The following is a 20,000-nucleotide window of genomic DNA, read 5'->3' on the forward strand; positions in this document are numbered from 1 at the left end:
ACACACACACACACACACACACACATATATATATATATATATATATATATATATATATATATATATATATATTAAAACCGTACTTGCACACGAGTATGCTTAAAATATACAAAAATAACGCATCAGCAAAAACAACAAACATATAAACCCTATATTACTAATTTCACTGCGTTTTACTTTATGTCTCCAGCCTATTGTAATTAACAGAAGAGTATTTTCCAAATGGAAGGGCAAAATCCAACCTATCGTTGCGATTAAACATTTTTGTTTTAGTTGTCACCCAGCAATGATATAATGATATAATACAAAACCAAATGAATAAATAAAGATAAATTGCTGCTGTATTCCTTATACTGGCTGAATAACTTGTAAAACTGACCCTTCAACGGCCTCAATCTTACGTGCGTACGGTCTAAACCCTTTCCCCGCGTGTTTTCTTCCTTGTTAGTCACAGCAACTAAGCGAAAAACATGTAAAATTGTCCCTTCAATGGGTTATCATAGGAGCTGGTCTCAATCCTATTCTCGCGCGTTTTCTTTCTTGTTTGTCACAGCAACTACGCAAGCGCCCTCCGTTTGCCAAGGTGGGATGCAATGGAGCATCTGGTAACTTTTTGTTGTCGGTCTTTCAGTTCTACACAATCGCTGCAAGTCATTACGCTCTTTTTTCTATCAAGTAGGAAGAGGACGAAGAAAAAAACGAAGACAGAAAATGTAGAATAAAATCACCTGCCGATAGCAGAAAAGTAGTTTTTGTACGATTATCTTTACCTTTAAAATTTTGTTACGACTATAAAGTTTGACTATTTATATTAAAAACTGACACGCCATGCCCTTGTGGTAGCCAGATAACATCTTATTTAGCTCGTTTGAGACGATATTTATATAATGCATACGTACCGGTATTCCCAAGTGTTCGTTGTGGAACGAGCGAAAAGAAGTGAAACAAACGAAATTTATCGAGTAGTTTCTGGTTTGAACCGGATTCTAAGTACCGCTTCATCATTTCTTTCCACCTCGGGCATTTTGGAGAATTAGCTTCTCTCTATTATTTGTATACAACCTCCTACACTTGATATTGTGTATGCATTTTTTCTTAAAATTGTCCTTATTACAAGACACGACTTAACGGTTTGTTAGTTGTGTACTTTTCATTATCCATTTTTATTTCCATTTTCATTTAATACGTTTCCTAATTAGGTTAAATTATATATTCAATAAAATCGCTAAAGGATACGTTCGTATTTGGCTCACCACACTTGACAATGCTGGGTTAACCTTGAATGTGAACTGTTGCAACAAGAGCTAGACAATATTTACGCATGGATGAATATGAACATTCTTGTAAAAAAAAATACGAAGTATTTGAAACTAGATTCAAACCATCAATTAATTGCTCCACGAGAAATCAGTAAATAACCAAATATATAAACAAAAAACAAACAAGTAAATAAATACATATACATACATATACATACATATACATACATATACCAAAGGCTTTTTTCCCCCTTATAAGGGAGGTAGCCAAAAAACAAAGGAATAAAAACTACTCCCACCCATTCCATCCCTACCACACTCCACTCCCCTCCACCCTCTTATCTTGGCACCTCCTGGATGACGGTTCATCCCTGCATCTTGTCCACTGCCCTTGGTCAGAAACAGTGTCGCAAGACACAGCACATCCACAGCAAGACCGCTTCATTAAATCGTCAGCCCCCATCTCCGTTCCCTCACGCAGAAAAGAAGACGGAGATAAATCCCTTTGGGCTGCGTTAAATTTTTCTCACACACACTCCCTCACCCCCCCACCCATCCCCTACCCATTCCATATACAACCATTCTCCATTCACCCCTGTCTTCTGTCCTCTCCCGTCCTTCCTCAACAGACATTCCCCTCTTCCCCAAAGCCCCTTTCACCTCATCCACCCATTTCATCCTAGGTCGCCCCTTCATGTTCACTCCTTCCACATCTGCCTTTCACACCTCTTTTACTAGTCTTTCTTCACTCGTTCTTTCCATGTGTCCAAACCATCCCAATACTCTTTCATCCATCCTATCTCACAACTCCCTTTCTACCCCCATCCTCCTCCTCACCTAATTTCTCACTCTGTCCAGCCTAGTATCCCCTATCATACTTTTCAGACACCTCATCTCAAGCACATTCAAACTCCTCTCTTCCTCTCTTATGTTTCATGTTTCTGCCCCATACAGTGCTGTCGGCACAATTACTCCTTCATACAATCTCTTAGCATCCATTCCCAAATGTCATAAAAAGAAGAAGAAGAAGAAGTGAGTATTAGTCACAGAAAATAGTGCGCTGGAGTGGCCTCCATAAAAAAAGAATGGAAGAATACAGATCAGCAGCATTATTGGTTATCATCCTTGTAAAAGAAAAATTACGTAACTTATAGCAGTATCCAGGCAATAAAGAATATAAAACTGACAGTGTAGAAACTTCCACAAGTTTTGAAGCTGATATAGTCTACCCAACCACAAAAATTACAGGATTAAAAAAGAGACGGTACTCCACGAGTTTAGCCCCTTTCCTGTATATAACAATTAGGTAAATACACTTCCAAATTCTATATTTTACTAATCTCCTTCAGAAATCGACCCAGCATCGAAATCACTACCATTATAAGCAAGAAATGCATTAGTAAGCCTGCGCTCTGGTCACCACCCAGCATCGAATCAACACCAGAGAGAACTATAACACTAAGAACACCCATCTTCCTCTACAATGTCCTCCATCCACCACATCTAACACAAAATATCTTCACCTAGAGACTTATGGGTCTTCCACGATACAGAAGAGGTCAATAGATGGATTGACTGAACATGTACAATGCCATCTGTTACTAGTTAGTTATTATAAGACATCACTATACACTAATGATTTATTCCATAATAAAAAAATATGTCACCCAGTTATCTATATATGTATATAAACGAAAAAATGAATTATGATTAAACAAATAAGAATAAATTACTTGTGATATCATCGACGGATCCGTTGGTACCACCATATTCTATGGGGAGAATGTCTCTTGGAACTTGCTTGTATAGGCTCTCCAAGTCGCTTCCGTGGACATGTACCTGTGCGCACGAGATGGTAGGTCCAATCATCAGAATGCGCGGTCGATGTCCGAAACGGGGAAAAATACAATAATTATGGTTCATCATTTCATACATTGGATTCTCAAGTACAACTGATTATATAAATGCCAGCATACAAATGATATATATATATACATATGTACATATATATACATATATATATATATATACATACATATATATATGTATGTATACATACATATTATATATATATATACATATATATACATAAATATATATCTATATATATGTATGTATATATACTTATCCCTCGTTTTAACGGACAAAATGAGGGGGACATCGGTCCGATAATGCCGATTGTCCGTAGTTATCGACACCAAGTTTGTAGTGCCTAACATCAGCAATTACATTACGAATGGAATAATATAGTATTGTACATTTAATCAATCATAACATTCAATTTGGCAGTGTAAAATACCTGTTCAAAAGAAATATACAATATTATGCAGTAAATTATATATATATATATATATATATATATATATATATATATATATATATATATATATATATATATATATATATATATATATAATTCCTATTGATATCGACCTAAATCGGACCGGAAACCTGATATCCCTCAAGGAGACACGTCTCCTCCGGCCCCTGATTGGCTGGGTAAGTCGTGAAGTCACGGCAACGGAGACGTCTGATTGGCTGAAGGCGCCTGCGAGCGAAGCCAGCTTGTGGTGTACATGTACTCAACAAGCATGCTTGTACGTAAAGTGCAATGTTTATGCATCGTAGAGTTGTGTGGTTGTTGATCTGACTCAATAGTCGGAAAGGCCAGAAAGGGTCACCGCAATTAGGTCGCGCGCGCGCGCGTGTGTATATATATATTATATATATATATACATATATAATATATATATATATATATATATATATATATATATATATATCCGTCTGGGGTATTGGCTGCATGTTATTTTGGCAAAGTAGCATGCACTTGATACTTTAGGGTCTATATGGACGCCCCTACGGACCAGAGCCACACATCATTTTGTCTGTGATAGAGGAAAAATCTGTTCATAGAGAAATGATGACACTTTTGTACAACGCTTGTCCCTCCGTTATGCTGTCCCCCAACCCCTTGTTACTGTCCTGTACCATTTCCCTGAATATCCATTTCCTTTTTTCGCCTACCCTGTGGTGGGGGAAGAGAATACTACCGCCAAGTCTTTCCGCTTGAGTCGTACGACGCGACAAAAAAGGGACGGCGAATGGGATTAGGATTTCTGCTACCTGAAGCCCCACAGGGGATATTAAAAAAAAAAAAAAAAAAAAAAAAAAGTAAAGGTATAAGAGGGTCTAGGAGTTTTCCAACCAGTACCCTAAGGTTTGGGTCTTTTAATGTGCGTGGATGTGGTACAGATGGGAGTAAAAGGGAATGGATAGGCAGTATGTTTGCGAAAAGAAAGATGGATGTGCTGGCTTTGAGTGAAACTAAAATGAAAGGAAAGGGCAACTGTGAGTTTGGGAGTGTAGCTGGGAGGTACTCAGGAGTGAAGAGGGGACGAGGGAGAGAAGGGGTGGCTATAATAGTAAGTGAAGAGATAAGTAAGCGTGTAGTGAAGTGGAAGAAGGTTTCATCAAGGTTGATGTGGATGAAGGTGAAGCTGGGAAGGGAGATGTGGGTTTTTGTAAGTGCGTATGGGCCTGGTAGTGAGAAAAGGGATTAAGGAGACATGTCAATGTAGTTGTATTGGGAGACCTTAATGCTAGTGTAGGAAACGAACCAATAGACGGAGTGATTGGGAAGTATGGAGTTCCAGGTAAAAATCGTAGTGGAGAATTGATGGTGGTCTCCGTCCTACAGAATGGACATCAATTCACTAGAATCAGTACAGAGAAGAATGACCAAAATGATAAATGGACTCAGAAATTTACCTTACGAAGAGCGGCTTAGGTACCTTAACTTACACTGGAAAGACGCAGAGTGCGGGGTGATCTAATAGAGGTGTTCAAGTGGATCAAAGGCTTCAACAAGGATGATGCAAACAAGGTCATCATATTAAAACAACAGGACAGGACTCGCAGTAATGGTTATAAACTGGACAAATTTAGATTTAAAAAGGAAATAGGCAAGAATTGGTTTACTAATAGGGTGGTCGACGAATGGAATAAACTTAGTAACCATGTAGTAAGCGCTGAAACTATCAGTTGTTTTAAGAAACGATTAGACAACTTTATGGATGGGGATGACAGGTGGTGATGGATACGGAGCTGCCTAGTGTAGGCCTTATGGTCTCTTGCAGTCTCCTTCATTTTTATGTTCTTATGTATGAGAGGTACAAATTAAAGAGAAGGGAAGTTAAGCATAAGATAAAGGAAGCAAAGAGGAGAGCAGATGTGAAATGGGGAAAGAGTATGACAGAAAACTTTGAAAGTAATAAAAAGATGTTTTGGAAAGAAATTAAGAGAGGAAGAGGAGGCGAATCAAGTAGAGAAGAAAAGGTAAAAGGTGCAGATGGAGAGATGATAATGGAAGAAAAGGCAGTGAGAGGAAGGTGGGCAAAGTATTCTAGTGAGTTGCTGAATGTTAAGGAGGATAGGGAGGGAAAGGTAGTTGCAGTGGGAAGCGCTAAGAAAATGAGAGTGATGAATAAGGAAAATGGAGGAGAAATAGGGAAAGGTGAAGTGAAAGCAGCTGTTAAGGTGATGAGAGCAGTTAAGGCACCTGGGTTGGATGGATGCCATGCAGAATGTCTGAAGAAAGGAGGTATAGTTATGGTGGACTGGCTGGTGAGGTTATTTAAGGTTTGTTTAAGAGAGGGTAGAGTGCCGGAGGACTGGAGGAGTGCCGGAGGACTGGAGGAGTGCCTGTATAGTTCCGCTTTACAAGAGAAAGGGGAATAAGTGTGAGTGTAGTAGTTTCAGACAGATCAGCTTGTTGAGTGTAGTTGGGAAGGCTTATGGAAGGATCTTGGTTGAGAGGATTAGGAGAGGAACAGAGGGAGTAATTGGTGAGGAACAGTGTGGTTTTAGGACAGGTAGGGGTTGTGTAGATCAGATTTTTTGTGGTAAGACAGATATGTGAGAAAGCTATAGGAAAAGGTAAGGATGTTTTTGGGCTTTTATGGATCTGGAAAAGGCTTACGACAGGGTAGACAGGAAGGCACTGTGGGAAGTACTGCAGATATATGGGATAGGAGGAAAGCTGTTAAAAGCAGTCAAGAGTTTTTGCGAGAGTAGTAGAGCTTGTTTTAGGATTAGAAATGGAGAGCGTGAATGGTTTGAGGTAAAGGTGGGAGTTCGTCAGGGATGTGTTATGTCGTCCTGGCTGTTCAATCTTTACATGGATGGGGTGGTGCGAGAGGTGAATGCAAGGGTAGTGGGTCAGGGGTTGGAGATGGTTAAAGAAAATGGAGAAAAGTGGGAAATAAGCCAGTTGTTGTTTGCTGACGACAGCAGCTGCGCTTGTAGCAGGATCAGAGGAGGATCTGAGGAAGTCAGTGACAGAGTTTGAGAAGGTTTGTGAAAGAAGGAAGCTGAAGATAAATGTGGGTAAAAGTAAGGTGATGAGATGTACAAGGGGAGAAAGTGACAGCAGACTGGAAGTGAGCATTAAGGGTGAGAGACTGGAGGAAGTGGATAGTTTTAGATACTTGGGTGCGAATGTGGCAGGAAAGGGAGGAGTGGAGGTGGAGGTAGAATGTAGATTGAGAGAAGCGAGTAAATGCATTGGTGGATTTAAAAGTGTAATGAGAAAGAGACATCTGGGAATGCATGCTAAGAGGAGGTTATATGAAGGAGTGATTGTGCCAACAGCACTGTATGGGGCAGAAACATGGAACATAAGTGAGGAAGAGAGAAGGAGTTTGAATGTGTTTGAGATGGAATGTCTGAGAAGTATGATAGGGTTTACTAGGCTAGATAGAGTGAGAAACGAGGAGGTGAGGAGGAGAACAGGGATGAAAAGGGAGCTGGGAGATGATAGGGTTGATGAAAGAGTATTAGGATGGTTTGGACACATGGAAAGAATGAGTGAAGAAAGATTAGTAAAAGAGGTGTGGAAGGCAGAGGTGGAAGGATTGAATATGAGGGGGCGACCTAGGATGAGATGGATGGATGGGGTGAAAGGGGTGTACAGCCGCGACAAGTCACGTGGCAGGGAACGTTACTGATGTCCACGACCTGACGCTTCTTTGCCAGCGCGACCCTGCTTGACTCGACCTAACCCAGTGCAATTACCTAATTACGCACCACAGGTAACTTGCCCACGCAGTATATATATCGGCTTCCGCCGCATGTAAAATCAGTTCACTCGTACCTTACAATAAAGGAGACTAACTCATCAAAACCTCTTTCTCTTTACCAATAGTAGCATCGCTACACTGATGACCATTCGGAGCGACAATGGACCCATGTACCGCCGCCACTCCCGACGCCACGCTGCCTGCTACCAACACCGTCAACGCCGTCTCCTTGAAGCTGCCGCCTTTTTCTACGGTCGACGCCCCCTCCTGGTTTCGACGAACGGAGCTTCAGTTCCGCCTGCGCAATATCAGCGCGTCCCAAACGAAGGCAGACTATGTTCTCGAGGCGATCCCCGAGGATGTGTTCCCACTCATCTCCCAATGGCTTGATCAACACGACGGCGTTATCCAGTATGACGTTCTGAAACAGTACCTACTTCAGGAATTCACGCCGTCAGCAGCCTCCAAAGCCGCAAAAATCCTCCAACTCTCCCAACAGCCACCGGGGGACATTAAACCAAGTACAGCATACCTCGAGATGATGTCCATCGCCCGCCTCCCACCCACAGCCAACGGAACCAGCAGGAACGTTGATATGCTTCGTCAATTGTGGCTCATGCGCCTCCCAGCGCCCGTCCGATCCGCCCTTGGCAACGCCAAGGAAATGACTACCGACGAAGTTTCACGGAAGGCGGACCATCTCGCCGATGCCCACGCCGCCGCAGCAAGGAGTCAGGATGTCTGTGCTACGGACGACATCACGGACGAAATCTTCGCCGCAGCAGCATCGCCAGCCAACAGGCGCCAACAACACCAGCAAAGGCAGCGACGCCGGACCACCCCCGCTCTGCACCTGTGCTACTACCACACAAGATTCGGCGCCTTCGCCAAGAAATGCCAACCAGGATGTACCTGGACAAAAAACGCCTAAATGGGTCACCGTCCATCACGGTGGCCCCTACAGGCGCAACGGGCCTCTACATCAACGACAAGGCCTCTAAACGTCGCTTCCTTGTCGACACTGGTGCTTGCAGGTCCATAATTCCTGCATCCGCTGCAGAACGCCGGGTCCCCAAGGACGTTGGCGTTAGGCTCGTCGCAGCTAACGGCACTACCATAGCTACCTACGGGTGGAAACGCCTGAACCTCACCTTTGGGAGTCGCCACTACTCATGGAACTTCATCCTGGCAAACATCAAGACGCCCCTTCTCGGTGCTGACTTCCTCGCTCATTACAGGTTACTGGTCGACGTCGCCAACAGCCGCCTAGTCTGCGCAACCGCATCCGTCTCGACGCCCCTGCAAATCGCGCCACAGCCAACCACGGTCGCCACCATTGACGCTAGAATGCCCTACGCCCACCTGCTCACGGAATTCCCCGACGTCTTCAAGCCTGAGCTGCGACAGACACCACAGACGCCAGCTAGACATGGCGTGTACCACTACATCATGACGTCTGGGCCCCCGGTATTTGGCAAATACCGCCGCCTACCGCCCGAGAAACTCGCCGTCGCCAAGAAAACCTTCTAAGAGATGGAGAGACTAGGCCTATGCCAAAAGGCCTCCAGCCCTTGGTCCTCACCTCTCCACCTCGTCAAGAAGAACGATGGTTCCTGGCGCCCCTGTGGAGACTACCGGCGGCTGAACATGATGACGGAACCTGACCACTACCCACTCCCAAACATCGCCGACGTCACCACATACCTCAACGACGCCAAGATCTTTTCGACACTGGACCTCCTGAAGGGCTACTACCAAGTTCCGGTGCATATAGACGACATCCCGAAGACCGCCATCACCACCCCCTTCGGGAGGTACACCTTTAATTACTCCTGCTTCGGTTTGCGAAACTCAGGTGCGACCTTCCAGCGCCTAATGGACGGCATCCTCGGCGACCTCGACTTCTGCGTCTGCTACGTCGACGATATTCCGGTCTTCTCCAACTCGCCTGACCAGCACCTCCAACACCTGCGGACCATCCTCGAGCGTCTTCAGGACAACGGCCTCGTTGTCCGCTTTGACAAATGCAGCTTCGGAAAAAAGTCTGTCCCATTTATAGGACACCTCATCTCTTCTGATGGCGTTCGTCCCCTGCAGGATAAAGTCGCCGCAGTCGACAAATTTCCCAAACCTACTACCATCAAAGCCTTGCAGGAATTTATTGGGATAGTCAACTTCTATCACCGTTTCCTCCCTAACATCGCTCAAACGCTGCACCCACTTTATAACGCCCTTCGCGGAAAACCTAAGGACGTCCTGTGGAACCCCGCCATGGAAGCTGCCTTCGTCAACGCCAAAAAAGCCCTTGCCCATGCCACCACCCTCTCCTTCCCTGCACCAGGTGCCCAGCTACAACTGTCAACGGACGCCAGCAATGTCGCCATAGGGGGTGTGCTCGAACAAACCCTCAGTGGCAGACCTACATCCCTCAATTTCTTCAGCAGGAAACTCTCCAAGGCCGAGCTCAACTACAGCACCTTCGACAGAGAGCTCCTCGCCATCCACCACGCCGTCCGCCACTTTCGCCATTTCCTCGAGGGCTCCTCATTTATCATCAACACCGACCATCAACCTCTGGTGCACGCCTTCACAAAACAACAGGACGCTTGGTCTGCCAGACAGCGCCGCCACCTCTCCACCATCGCCGAGTTCAATTGCACCATCAGGCACGTCCCCGGTACAAACAACCCCGTCGCAGACGCCCTCTCCCGAATAGACATCGACGCAGTTCAACTCGGCCTCGACTTCGCAGCTATTGCCAGAGAGCAACGGGAGGATCCTGAAACACTTGCCTACAGGACATCCATCACATCCCTTAAGTGGCAAGACGTCCCTTTTCACGACAACCACACCATCCTCTGCGACATCAGTACCGGCCGCCCACGACCCCTCATCCCAGCTGCCTTCCGACGCCATGTGTTCAATTTAATACACGGCCTGTCTCACCCTTCAGGGCGCGTCTCTGCGAAGCTCCTGAAGCAGAAATTCATCTGGCACAGCATCTCCAAGGACGCTTAGGAATGGGCCAGATTCTGCATTGCTTGCCAGCAAAGCAAAATTCATCGCCACACTGAATCAGGCATCGGATCATTCCATCAGCCCCGACGACGCTTCGCACACATTCATGTCGACGTCGTCGGCCCACTCCCCCTGTCGGAAGGCCATCGTTACCTCTTCACCGCCATCGATAGATCGACCCGCTGGTTGGAGGTCATCCCCATGAAGGATAGTACCGCCTCATCCTGCACTACAGCATTTCTCAGTGGATGGATAGCCAGATTTGGCCTCCCGGAACACGTCACCTCCGACCGAGGAACTTGCTTCACGTCGCGGCTGTGGCACTCTCTCGCTGAACTCCTGGGTACTACAGTCCACCACACTACCTCCTACAACCCCGCAGCCAACGGCATGGTCGAGCGAACCCACCGCTCACTCAAAGCATCTCTTATGGCACGCTGCAACAACGGCTCTTGGCTACCCCAGCTACCATGGATACTCCTTGGCCTTCGGACAGCCATCAAGGACGACCTCAACGTGTCTCCAGCAGAGATAGTCTTCGGCCAAACCATCGTCGTGCCCGCAGAATTCTTCCCTCCACAGGAGTCTCCCGAGAGCCTGCAACAGCTTCGACGCACTGTCGGCAAATTTGCCCCATGCGTGCCGACACATCACCGGGAGGTGAAGGAATACCTCCCAAAACACCTCCACACCTCGACGCACGTTTTCCTGAGGACGGACGCTCACATCCCACCACTCACCCGCCCCTACACTGGCCCCTATCTTGTCCTTGAACGTAAAGACAAAACCTTCCGCATCTCCATCTCCGGCAGGCCAGAATGGGTTCCCATCGACCGCCTAAAACTGGCACACCTGGGCACTCCGCCCACCAAATTCTCACGTTATTGTACAACCGCGACAAGTCACATGGCAGGGACCGTGACTAATGTCCACGACCTGACGCTTCTCTGCCAGCGCGACCCTACTTGACCCGACCTAACCCAGTGCAATTACCTAATTACGTACCACGGGTAACTTGCCCACGCAGTATATATATCGGCTTCCGCCACATGTAAAATCAGTTCACTCGTACCTTACAATAAAGGAGACGAACTCACCAAAACCTCTTTCTCTTCACCAATAGTAGTATCGCTACAGGGGCATTACAAAAGAGAGGAATTTCTGTTGAGGAAGGACGGAAGAGGACAAAAGATAGGGGTGAATGAAGAAGTGTTGTGCATGGATGATGCTGTGATGCATGAGGGGGAGTGGGTGAGGGATGGGGAGTGAGAAAGTATGTATGAGAAAAAAATTGATGCAGCCCGAAGGGATTTATCCCCGTCTTTTTTTTTTTTTTTTTTTTTTTCTGCATGAGGGGACGGAGAGGGGGGTCGCCGAATTTATGAAGCGGCCTTGTTGTGGATGTGCTGTGTCTTGCGACACTGCTTCTGACCCAGGGCAGTGGACAGGGTGCAGGGATGACCCGTCATCCAGGAGGTGCCAAGATAAGAAGGAGGGTGGAGGGGAGTGGAATATGTAGGGAATGGAATGGGTGGGAGTGGTTTCTATGCCTTTTTCTTTTTGGCTTCTCCCCGTGTAAGGGGGAAAGCCTTTGGTATATATGTATGTATATATATATATATATATGTATGTATATATATATATATATATATGTATGTATATATATATATACTACCTGCCCAGAGTGGGCAGGCCATTCAGTCAGTCAGTCTGACCTCTGCACTCGTAGCGCGTCACTAGGCCTTCACAGTTGGCCCCCCACGTGGGGACCACGCCACGTCCGTCCTTAGGCCGACGCGCACGTATCTTGATCAGAATAAACTACACAAGTCAAACCGCGCATAACTCTCCCCATGTCACCTAGTCCATAGTAACACACCTAAATGTTACAAGCTCGCCCGATGGGCCGAGCCCCCGCGTAGCAGAGTCGAACGTAGCCTGTTGCTCGTATGTATGTATATATATATATATATATGTATACATATATATATATATATATATATATGTATATATATACATGTATATATACATATATATATATACATATACATATATATCCGTATGAATATGTATCAAATATGTATATATATATACATATATACGTATATATATATATATATATGTATATATATATATATATATATATATATATATATAGTTATAGCCAACTGTGAATCGAATGCGCCTTTCAAATCTCCCACCTGTTACGATCGAAGTTTTGAAGCCGTCTCATCCTACGTTGTTCATACCTATGCCCAACGTACGCCATACGTTCGGCTTCGAAGCATGACCATGAATCGCCAAGCCACGCCCCCCTCGACTATATATTGGTGACCTTCCCCGAGCCGACCCTCTCACTTATCTACTACCTGGTCTCCCCTTCGAAGCTGTTGATCGTTACACCACGTGTGAATTTGCAAGTATTTGTGTAAACCATTATCTTGGACTTAAGTTTTATTATTTGTTGTATGTATTTAGTTAGGAATGTATAATGTTAGATCTGCGAATGAACTGTGAGTTGTATGCAAGAAATTGTTATAACGGTAAATCTTTATTTATTTATTTATTTGTCATAAATATAGATTATTTAAGTTTCGTGCAGACTTCCATATCAACCAACCTTCCATATACCCTTGCTCACATCCCAGTCTTATATGAGCTGTTAATCGGAACATACCGTAATCTACCTCTAATCTCTATACGTTCACTTTGTTACATGCTTGCTTCAGAACTTGAATTCGAGTTACCCCTAGACTCGAAATTAGTTACATACATTCCATCAACTTGGGCCAAACGTAGCAAGCCCATATATATATATATATATATATATATATATATATATATATATATATATATATATATATATATATATATATATATATATATATATATATATATATATATATATGTATATATATATGAGAGTTTGGGTGGTGGAAGTAAAACAAAGATGTTTTCGGAATAGATTTCACTCATACGTTACGATCAACATGGTATTCTTCAGTTGTCTACAGAAGGTTTTGTCTCGTTTTATATCATTCCTGAGGGACCTTTCGGTTAGGTCACAGCGCCAGGGCGGTGTCTCAGCGAGTCTAGTATAAGGACACTTGCCACCTTTGATAAGCAGACAAATCCCTCTCTTCCATTAGTGTTTTCATTGACGTTTATATACGCAGCCTCAATCGTTTTTCTCGTCTTCTTTTCATAACCCTTTCTGAGGACTTTGGCCTCTTTCCAATGGGGAAGGTGGCCAAACTTGTCTGCATGCTGAACTAAAGAGTTGGACGTCCTGTGTGCTCGAAGGTCATTTTTATGTTCAGATAGACGTTTGTCTAAACCTCGACTTGACTCACCAAAATAGGAGGCCGAGCATCCCTTACAAGGAATCTCATATACAACACTTAACTCATTGACAGGACTTTTTTCTTGTCTTTTCACAATTCTCGCTATTTTGTTAAAGGAGACCTTGGCTGTTTTCAGTCCACCTTTCATGAGGAATCGATCAATGTTCTCGGTGTTAAGGGCGTTGGGAATGGTTATGTATGTGTATTTCTTCTCACTCTCGGCTTTGTGGGCAGTTGTCCTACTGTGGATTTCTTTGGCTTTGCTCTTCATCCTGCAGATTAGGCCATTAGGGTATCTCAGTTCTTTGAAAGTTTTCGAAATATAATTGAGCTCATCTTCTAAATATATGCTACTACAAATTCTGTAAGCTCGAAGGAAGAAACCAATGTAACTCCTGTTTTCACCCTCCTGCTATGACCTGAAAAATAATGGACAAAATCATCTCTGTTCGTAGGTTTTCTATATACTACAAATTTTACTTCTTTGTCTGTACTGTGAATTAATGTATCAAGAAATTGTAGTTTGCCTTCCCTTTCTATTTCAATGGTAAACTGGATGTCTTTGTTGACACCACTGAGTCTTCTTAATTTATTTTCCACATCAGCAGAACTTGGTAAAATTGTGATGACATCAACCACATATCTCAACCATGTATCGCCTTTGCTCACGATGTTCATGTATTTGTCTGCTTCCTATAGCAAGACCCCCAAGTTGTTTATATTCATTATTGTTAAATGTGAATGACCTGAATTCGACGTACATTGAAATGAGCTTAATATAATCTGTCTTAGGTACTGGAAGGCTATAGTCATTTATATTTGCCACAACTCTTTTGACATCTTCCAATGCGCCCTTAACACTGACATTAGTGAATAAAGCTGTTACATCGTAACTGACTAGTATCTTTTCAGTGAAATATATTGTTTTAAGCCTGTCAAAAGAGTTGTGGCGAGATTCAAACCTGGACCGCCGTAGTGGCGGCCGCGAACGCTACCACTGCGTCATCGAGTTGTGTGTGTGTGTGTGTGTGTGTGTGTGTTTGTATATATATATATATATATATATATATATATATATATATATATATATATATATATAGAGAGAGAGAGAGAGAGAGAGAGAGAGAGAGAGAGTGAGAGAGAGAGAAATTAATAGAATGCAGGCTTCCTTTCCTGTGTAGAGGTTTGCTAAGATTGCCGAGACTGGACTTTCCATAGCGAGACCCCTAAGTTGTTTATATTCCAAACAATGACGCCTACGTAGGCGTCATGAGGCGCGAGTGGATACGAGGATGATTAAATTTATTTTGTAGTTGTAGCTGAGTGACCCCCGAATTCTGTGAACTGGCTTGATCACGTTTACTGTGTTAATTATTACTAAGGACGAAAGAGAACGAGTAATACACCAGTCACTGCGCGAGAGAATTTGACTCGTATTGAAAAGGTTAAAAGATAGAATAACGAAACACCTCCCACCGACATTCAAATTAACAACATACGTTTTCTGTGGAAGACAGGGTCTAAAATAATACACTTACCATTTTATTAATTTTTTTTCCTTTATGGAGGACTGAAAGAGGTTAGTTATAGAAACAAGAAAATACACTCACCCGTTTCTTCATTTTTTCCTTCATGAAGGACTTAAACAAATTAAAGATGGTTTCGAATCCTGGTGGCGTGTTTATGTAGTTGATCCCTTTGGGTCGCGTCGGGTAACAATCCTGCAGATGATGTGAAGTAGAGAAGTACACAATGTTAAACAAATAAATGCAAAAACTTGGTGAAATAATATTTCATATGAAAATAGGCATCTGTTAAAACGAATTTATCATAGGATTACAGAGTTTTTTGGAGCCTATATAGTGGCAAAGGAAAGATGGGTAAGAAAAACAAAACTTAAAAAAAAAAAAAAATAGCCTTGGACATCATAAATGGAATGAAAACATATTTTGATATAAGTGAAAAGACAGAAATAGGACCTCAGAAGCATAGTTCCCATATCTACATTATAATAAATAAGAAAAGATAAACTCATACACACACACACACACAAACGCAGACAGAGAAGGAATATCCAAGCTAAAAATAGATGGGATACTATGCCAGAGACTGAAAATATAAAGTTTGAATTAATAAACAGCATTTTCAACTTGACATAGGTAGGAATAACCAGGGAAGTTGTATCAAATAATGCAAATGTGGAAGTGCACAAGGTACATCAATTACTCAAGATACCAGCCTCCAGAAGCATATCCAAAACATATCGCTCACTCCTACATTACTAAACTGAAAGACAATAAATTGCTTCATGCCAGACCCCTTCATATCCATCCCTCTGAATCTTCTCTCCCCCGCAAGGACAGAGTCCAGCTGGCCAGACTGCGGTGCGGCAACCATCCAACCTTTCTAAGCTATCAGAAGAGGCTGGATGACTGCCTTGCAGATAACAGTCCAGGATACAACACTTCACCCCATTCTATACAACACATTGCGGAAGACTGCACTATACACAAACACGCATGCTAACAACACAATAAACACTCTACAAGGGATTTGTGGGAAAACCCCCATTCCAGCCGTGGTGTTCCTCAGGGTGAAGAGACTGTTCGGCCAGACTAGGGAAAATTGTTGGCTGCATGTTGGTATGGCAAAGTAGCATGCAGTTGATACTTTAGGGTCTATATGGGGCGCCCCTACGGACCAGAGCCACACATAATTTTGTCTGTGATAGAGGAGGACTGTTCACAGAGAAATGATGAAACTTTTATTATACTGCTACTGTCCCTCCGTTATGCTGTCCCCCAACCCCTTGTTGCTGTCCTGTACCATTTCTCTAAATTTCATTTGTGTTTCGCCTACCCTGTGATGGGGGAAAAGAATGCTGCCACCAAGTATTCCCACTTTGATCGTAAGAGGTGAGAAGAAAGGGACGGGGAATGTGACCAGACACCCTTCTCCCTGTAGCCCCACAGGGGACATTCCTAAAAAAAAGTATAGGCATAAGAGGGTCTAGGAGTTTTCCAACCAGCACCCTAAGGTTTGGGTCTTTTAATGTGCGTGGATGTGGTACATATGAGAGTAAAAGGGAAGAGGTAGGTTTGTGAGAAGAAAGATGGATGTGTTGGCTTTGAGTGAAACTAAGTTGAGAGGGAAGGGCGAGTGTGATTTGGGAGTGTAGTTAGGAGGTTCTCAGGAGTGAAGAGAGGGCGAGGGAGAGAAGGGGTGGCTATACTAGTAAGTGAAGAGATAGGTAAACGTGTAGTGGAGTGGAAGGAGGTTTCATAAAGGTTAATGTGGATGAAGGTGAAACTGGGAAAGGAGATGTAGGTTTTTGTAAGAGCATATGGGCCTGGTAGTGAGAAGAGTGTAGAAGAAAGGGAGGCTTTTTAGATAGATTTAAATGAGTGCATAGAGGGATTAAGGAAGAACGTCAATGTAGTAGTATTGGGAGACCTTAATGCTAGGGTAGGAAATTAACCAATTGAGGGAGTGGTTGGAAAATGTGGAGTTCCAGGAAAAAATCGTAGTGGAGAGTTGATGGTGATGTGCCTAGAAAGAGAGTTGATGATAGCAAATACAGTGTTTTGGAAGAAAGTCAAGCATAAGTACACATGGGAGAGGGTGGATGGAAGGGTGGTAGATAGAGCGTTAATGGACTATGTAGTGGTAGATAGGAGTATAATAGGAAGAGTTAAGGATGTACATGTTCTAAGGGGAGAGAGTGGAGGAATATCAGATAATTTTCTGGTGGAAGGTAAGTTGAGAGTGGAGGATAGATGGAGAAAGAGGAAAAGGACAAAATGTAGGGAGGTGCTTAGAGTGAACTCTATAAGTGAGAAGGAAAAGGAGAAGGAGTACAAGAAGCTGAGAGAGGAGTGGGAGGGGGTAAAGGGTAGAGTAGAGCTAGGAGTGGAGGAGGAATGGGGATGGTTCAAGGAGGGAGTCACAAAGTGTGAAAAGATGGTGTGTGGAACAAGAAGGACAGGAGGAAATAGAAGGAAGGGTAGTGAATGGTGGGATGAGGAAACAAAGAAGGTTGTAGAAGAGAAAAAGCGAGGTTTCACAGATTGGTTACAAAGTAAGACGAGGGAGTCATATGAGAGGCACAAAGAAAAAAGAAGAGAAGTAAAGCACAAGGTAAAGGAGGCAAAAAGGAGAGCAGATGTGAAATGGGGTAAGAATATGACAGAAAACTTTGAATGTAATAAAAATATGTTTTGGAAAGAAATTAAAAGAGGAAGAGGAGGCGAATCAAGTAGAGAAGAAAAGGTAAAAGGTGCAGATGGAGAGATGATAATGGAAGAGAAGGCAGCGAGAGGAAGGTGGGCAGAGTATTTTAGGGAGTTGCTAAATGTGAAGGAGGATAGGGAAGGAAAGGTAGTTGCAGTGGGAAATGCTAAGAAAATAAGAGTGACGAGTGAGGAAAATGGAGGAGAAATAAGGAAGGATGAAGTGAAGGCAGTTGTTAAGATGATGAAAGCAGGTAAGGCACCTGGTCTGGATGGATGCCATGCAGAATGTCTAAAGAAAAAGGGGGGTTACGGTGATGGTGGACTGGCTGGTGAGGTTATTTAATGATTGTTGGAGAGAGGGTAGAGTGCCGGAGGACTGGAGGACAAGTGTGAGTGTAGTAGTTTCAGAGGGATTAGCTTGTTAAGTGTAGTTGGGAAGGCTTATGGGAGGATCTTGATTGAGAGGATTAGGAGAGGAACAGAGGGAGTAATTGGTAAGGAACAGTGTGGGTTTAGGAAAGGTAGAGGTTGCGTAGATCAGATTTTTGTGGCAAGGCAGATATGTGAGAAAGATATAGGAAAACGCAAGGGTGTTTTTGGGTTTTTATGGATCTGGAAAAGGCTTATGACAGGGTAGATAGGAAGGGACTGTGGGAGGTTTTGCAGATATACGTGATAGGAGGAAAGCTTCTAGGAGCTGTTAAGAGTTTTTACGAGAGTAGTAGAGTATGTGACAGGATTAGAAATGGAGAGAGTGAGTGATTCGAGGTAAAGGTGGGACTTCGTCAGGGATATGTTATGTCGCCCTGACTGTTCAATCCTTACATGGATGGGGTGGTGCGAGAGGTAACTGCAAGGGTGGTGGGTCAGGGATTGGAGGTGATTAAAGAAAATGTCGGAAAGGTGGGAGGTGAACCAGCTTTTGTTTGCGGATGACACTGCGCTTGTAGCAGGATCAGAGGAGGGATTGTGCGAGTTAGTGGCAGAGTTTGGGATAGTGTGTGATAGAAGAAAGTTGATGATAAATGTGGGTAAAAGTAAGGTTATGAGATGTACAAGTGAAAGTGGCAGCAGACTGGAAGTGAGCATTAAGGGAGAGAGACTGGAGGAAGTGGATAGTTTCAGATACTTGGGTGCAAATGTGGCAGGAAAGGGAGGAGTGGAGATGGAGGTAGAATGTAGATTGAGAGGAGCGAGTAAATGCCTTGGTGGATCAAAAAGTGTAATGAGAAATAGACATTTGGGAATGGATGCTAAGAGGAGATTTTATGAAGGAGTGATTTTGCCAACAGCACTATATGGGGCAGAAACATGGAACATGAGAGAGGAAGAGAGAAGAAGTTTGAATGTGTTTGAGATGAGGTGTCTGAGAAGTATGATGGGAGTTACTAGGCTGGATAGAGTGAGAAATGAGGAGGTGAGGAGGAGAACGTGGGTGGTAAGGGAGTTGGGAGATACGGTGGATGAAAGAGTATTGGGATGGTTTGGACACTCGGACAGAATGAGTGAAGAAAGACTAGTAAAAGAGGTAAGGAAGGCAGATGTGGAAGGAGTGAACATGAGGGGGCGACCTAGGATGAGATGGATGGATGGGATGAAAGGGTCTTTGGAGAAGGACGGGAGAGGACAGAAGACAGGGGTGAATGGAAAATGGCTGTATATGGATGATGTTGTCATGCATGAGGTGGAGTGGATGGGGGGATGGGGGGGTGAGGTAGTATGTGTGGGAAATTTTTGACGCAGCCCGGAGGGATTTCTCCTTGTCTTCTTTTCTGCATGAGGGGACGGAGAAGGGGTGTCGCCGATTTAATGAAGCGGCCTTGCTGTGGATGTGCTGTGTCTTGCGACACTGCTTCTGACCCAGGGCAGTGGACAAGATGCAGGGATGACCCGTCACCCAGGAGGTGCCAAGATAAGAGGGAGAGGAGAGGGTGGATAGGAGTGGAGTGTATTAGGGATGAAATGGGTGGGGATGGTTTTTATGCCTCTGTTTTTTGGCTACCTCCCTTGTAAGGGGGAAAAAGACTTTGGCATATGTATGTACCTAGAAATGGATAACATAACGAT

The 20,000-nt window shown here is 43.9% G+C and overlaps 1 protein-coding gene across 4 annotated transcripts in view; it reads right to left on the reverse strand.

Annotated features, from left to right (window-relative positions):
* LOC143017878 (retinol-binding protein pinta-like) overlaps positions 1 to 20,000 on the reverse strand; it is a 71,149-nt gene that overhangs the window by 4,503 nt on the left and 46,646 nt on the right. For all 4 annotated transcript variants that reach the window (XM_076172887.1, XM_076172888.1, XM_076172885.1 and 1 more), the window contains 2 exons: positions 15,312 to 15,422; positions 2,993 to 3,098 (listed from right to left, as the gene is read on the reverse strand). In XM_076172887.1, coding sequence (XP_076029002.1) covers positions 2,993 to 3,098; positions 15,312 to 15,422 — 217 coding nt within the window. The remainder of the gene's footprint in view (positions 1 to 2,992; positions 3,099 to 15,311; positions 15,423 to 20,000) is intronic.

This window comes from Oratosquilla oratoria, chromosome 33, assembly GCF_046742065.1.
Source record: "Oratosquilla oratoria isolate Oo_2021 chromosome 33, ASM4674206v1, whole genome shotgun sequence".
Classification (NCBI taxonomy): domain Eukaryota; kingdom Metazoa; phylum Arthropoda; class Malacostraca; order Stomatopoda; family Squillidae; genus Oratosquilla; species Oratosquilla oratoria.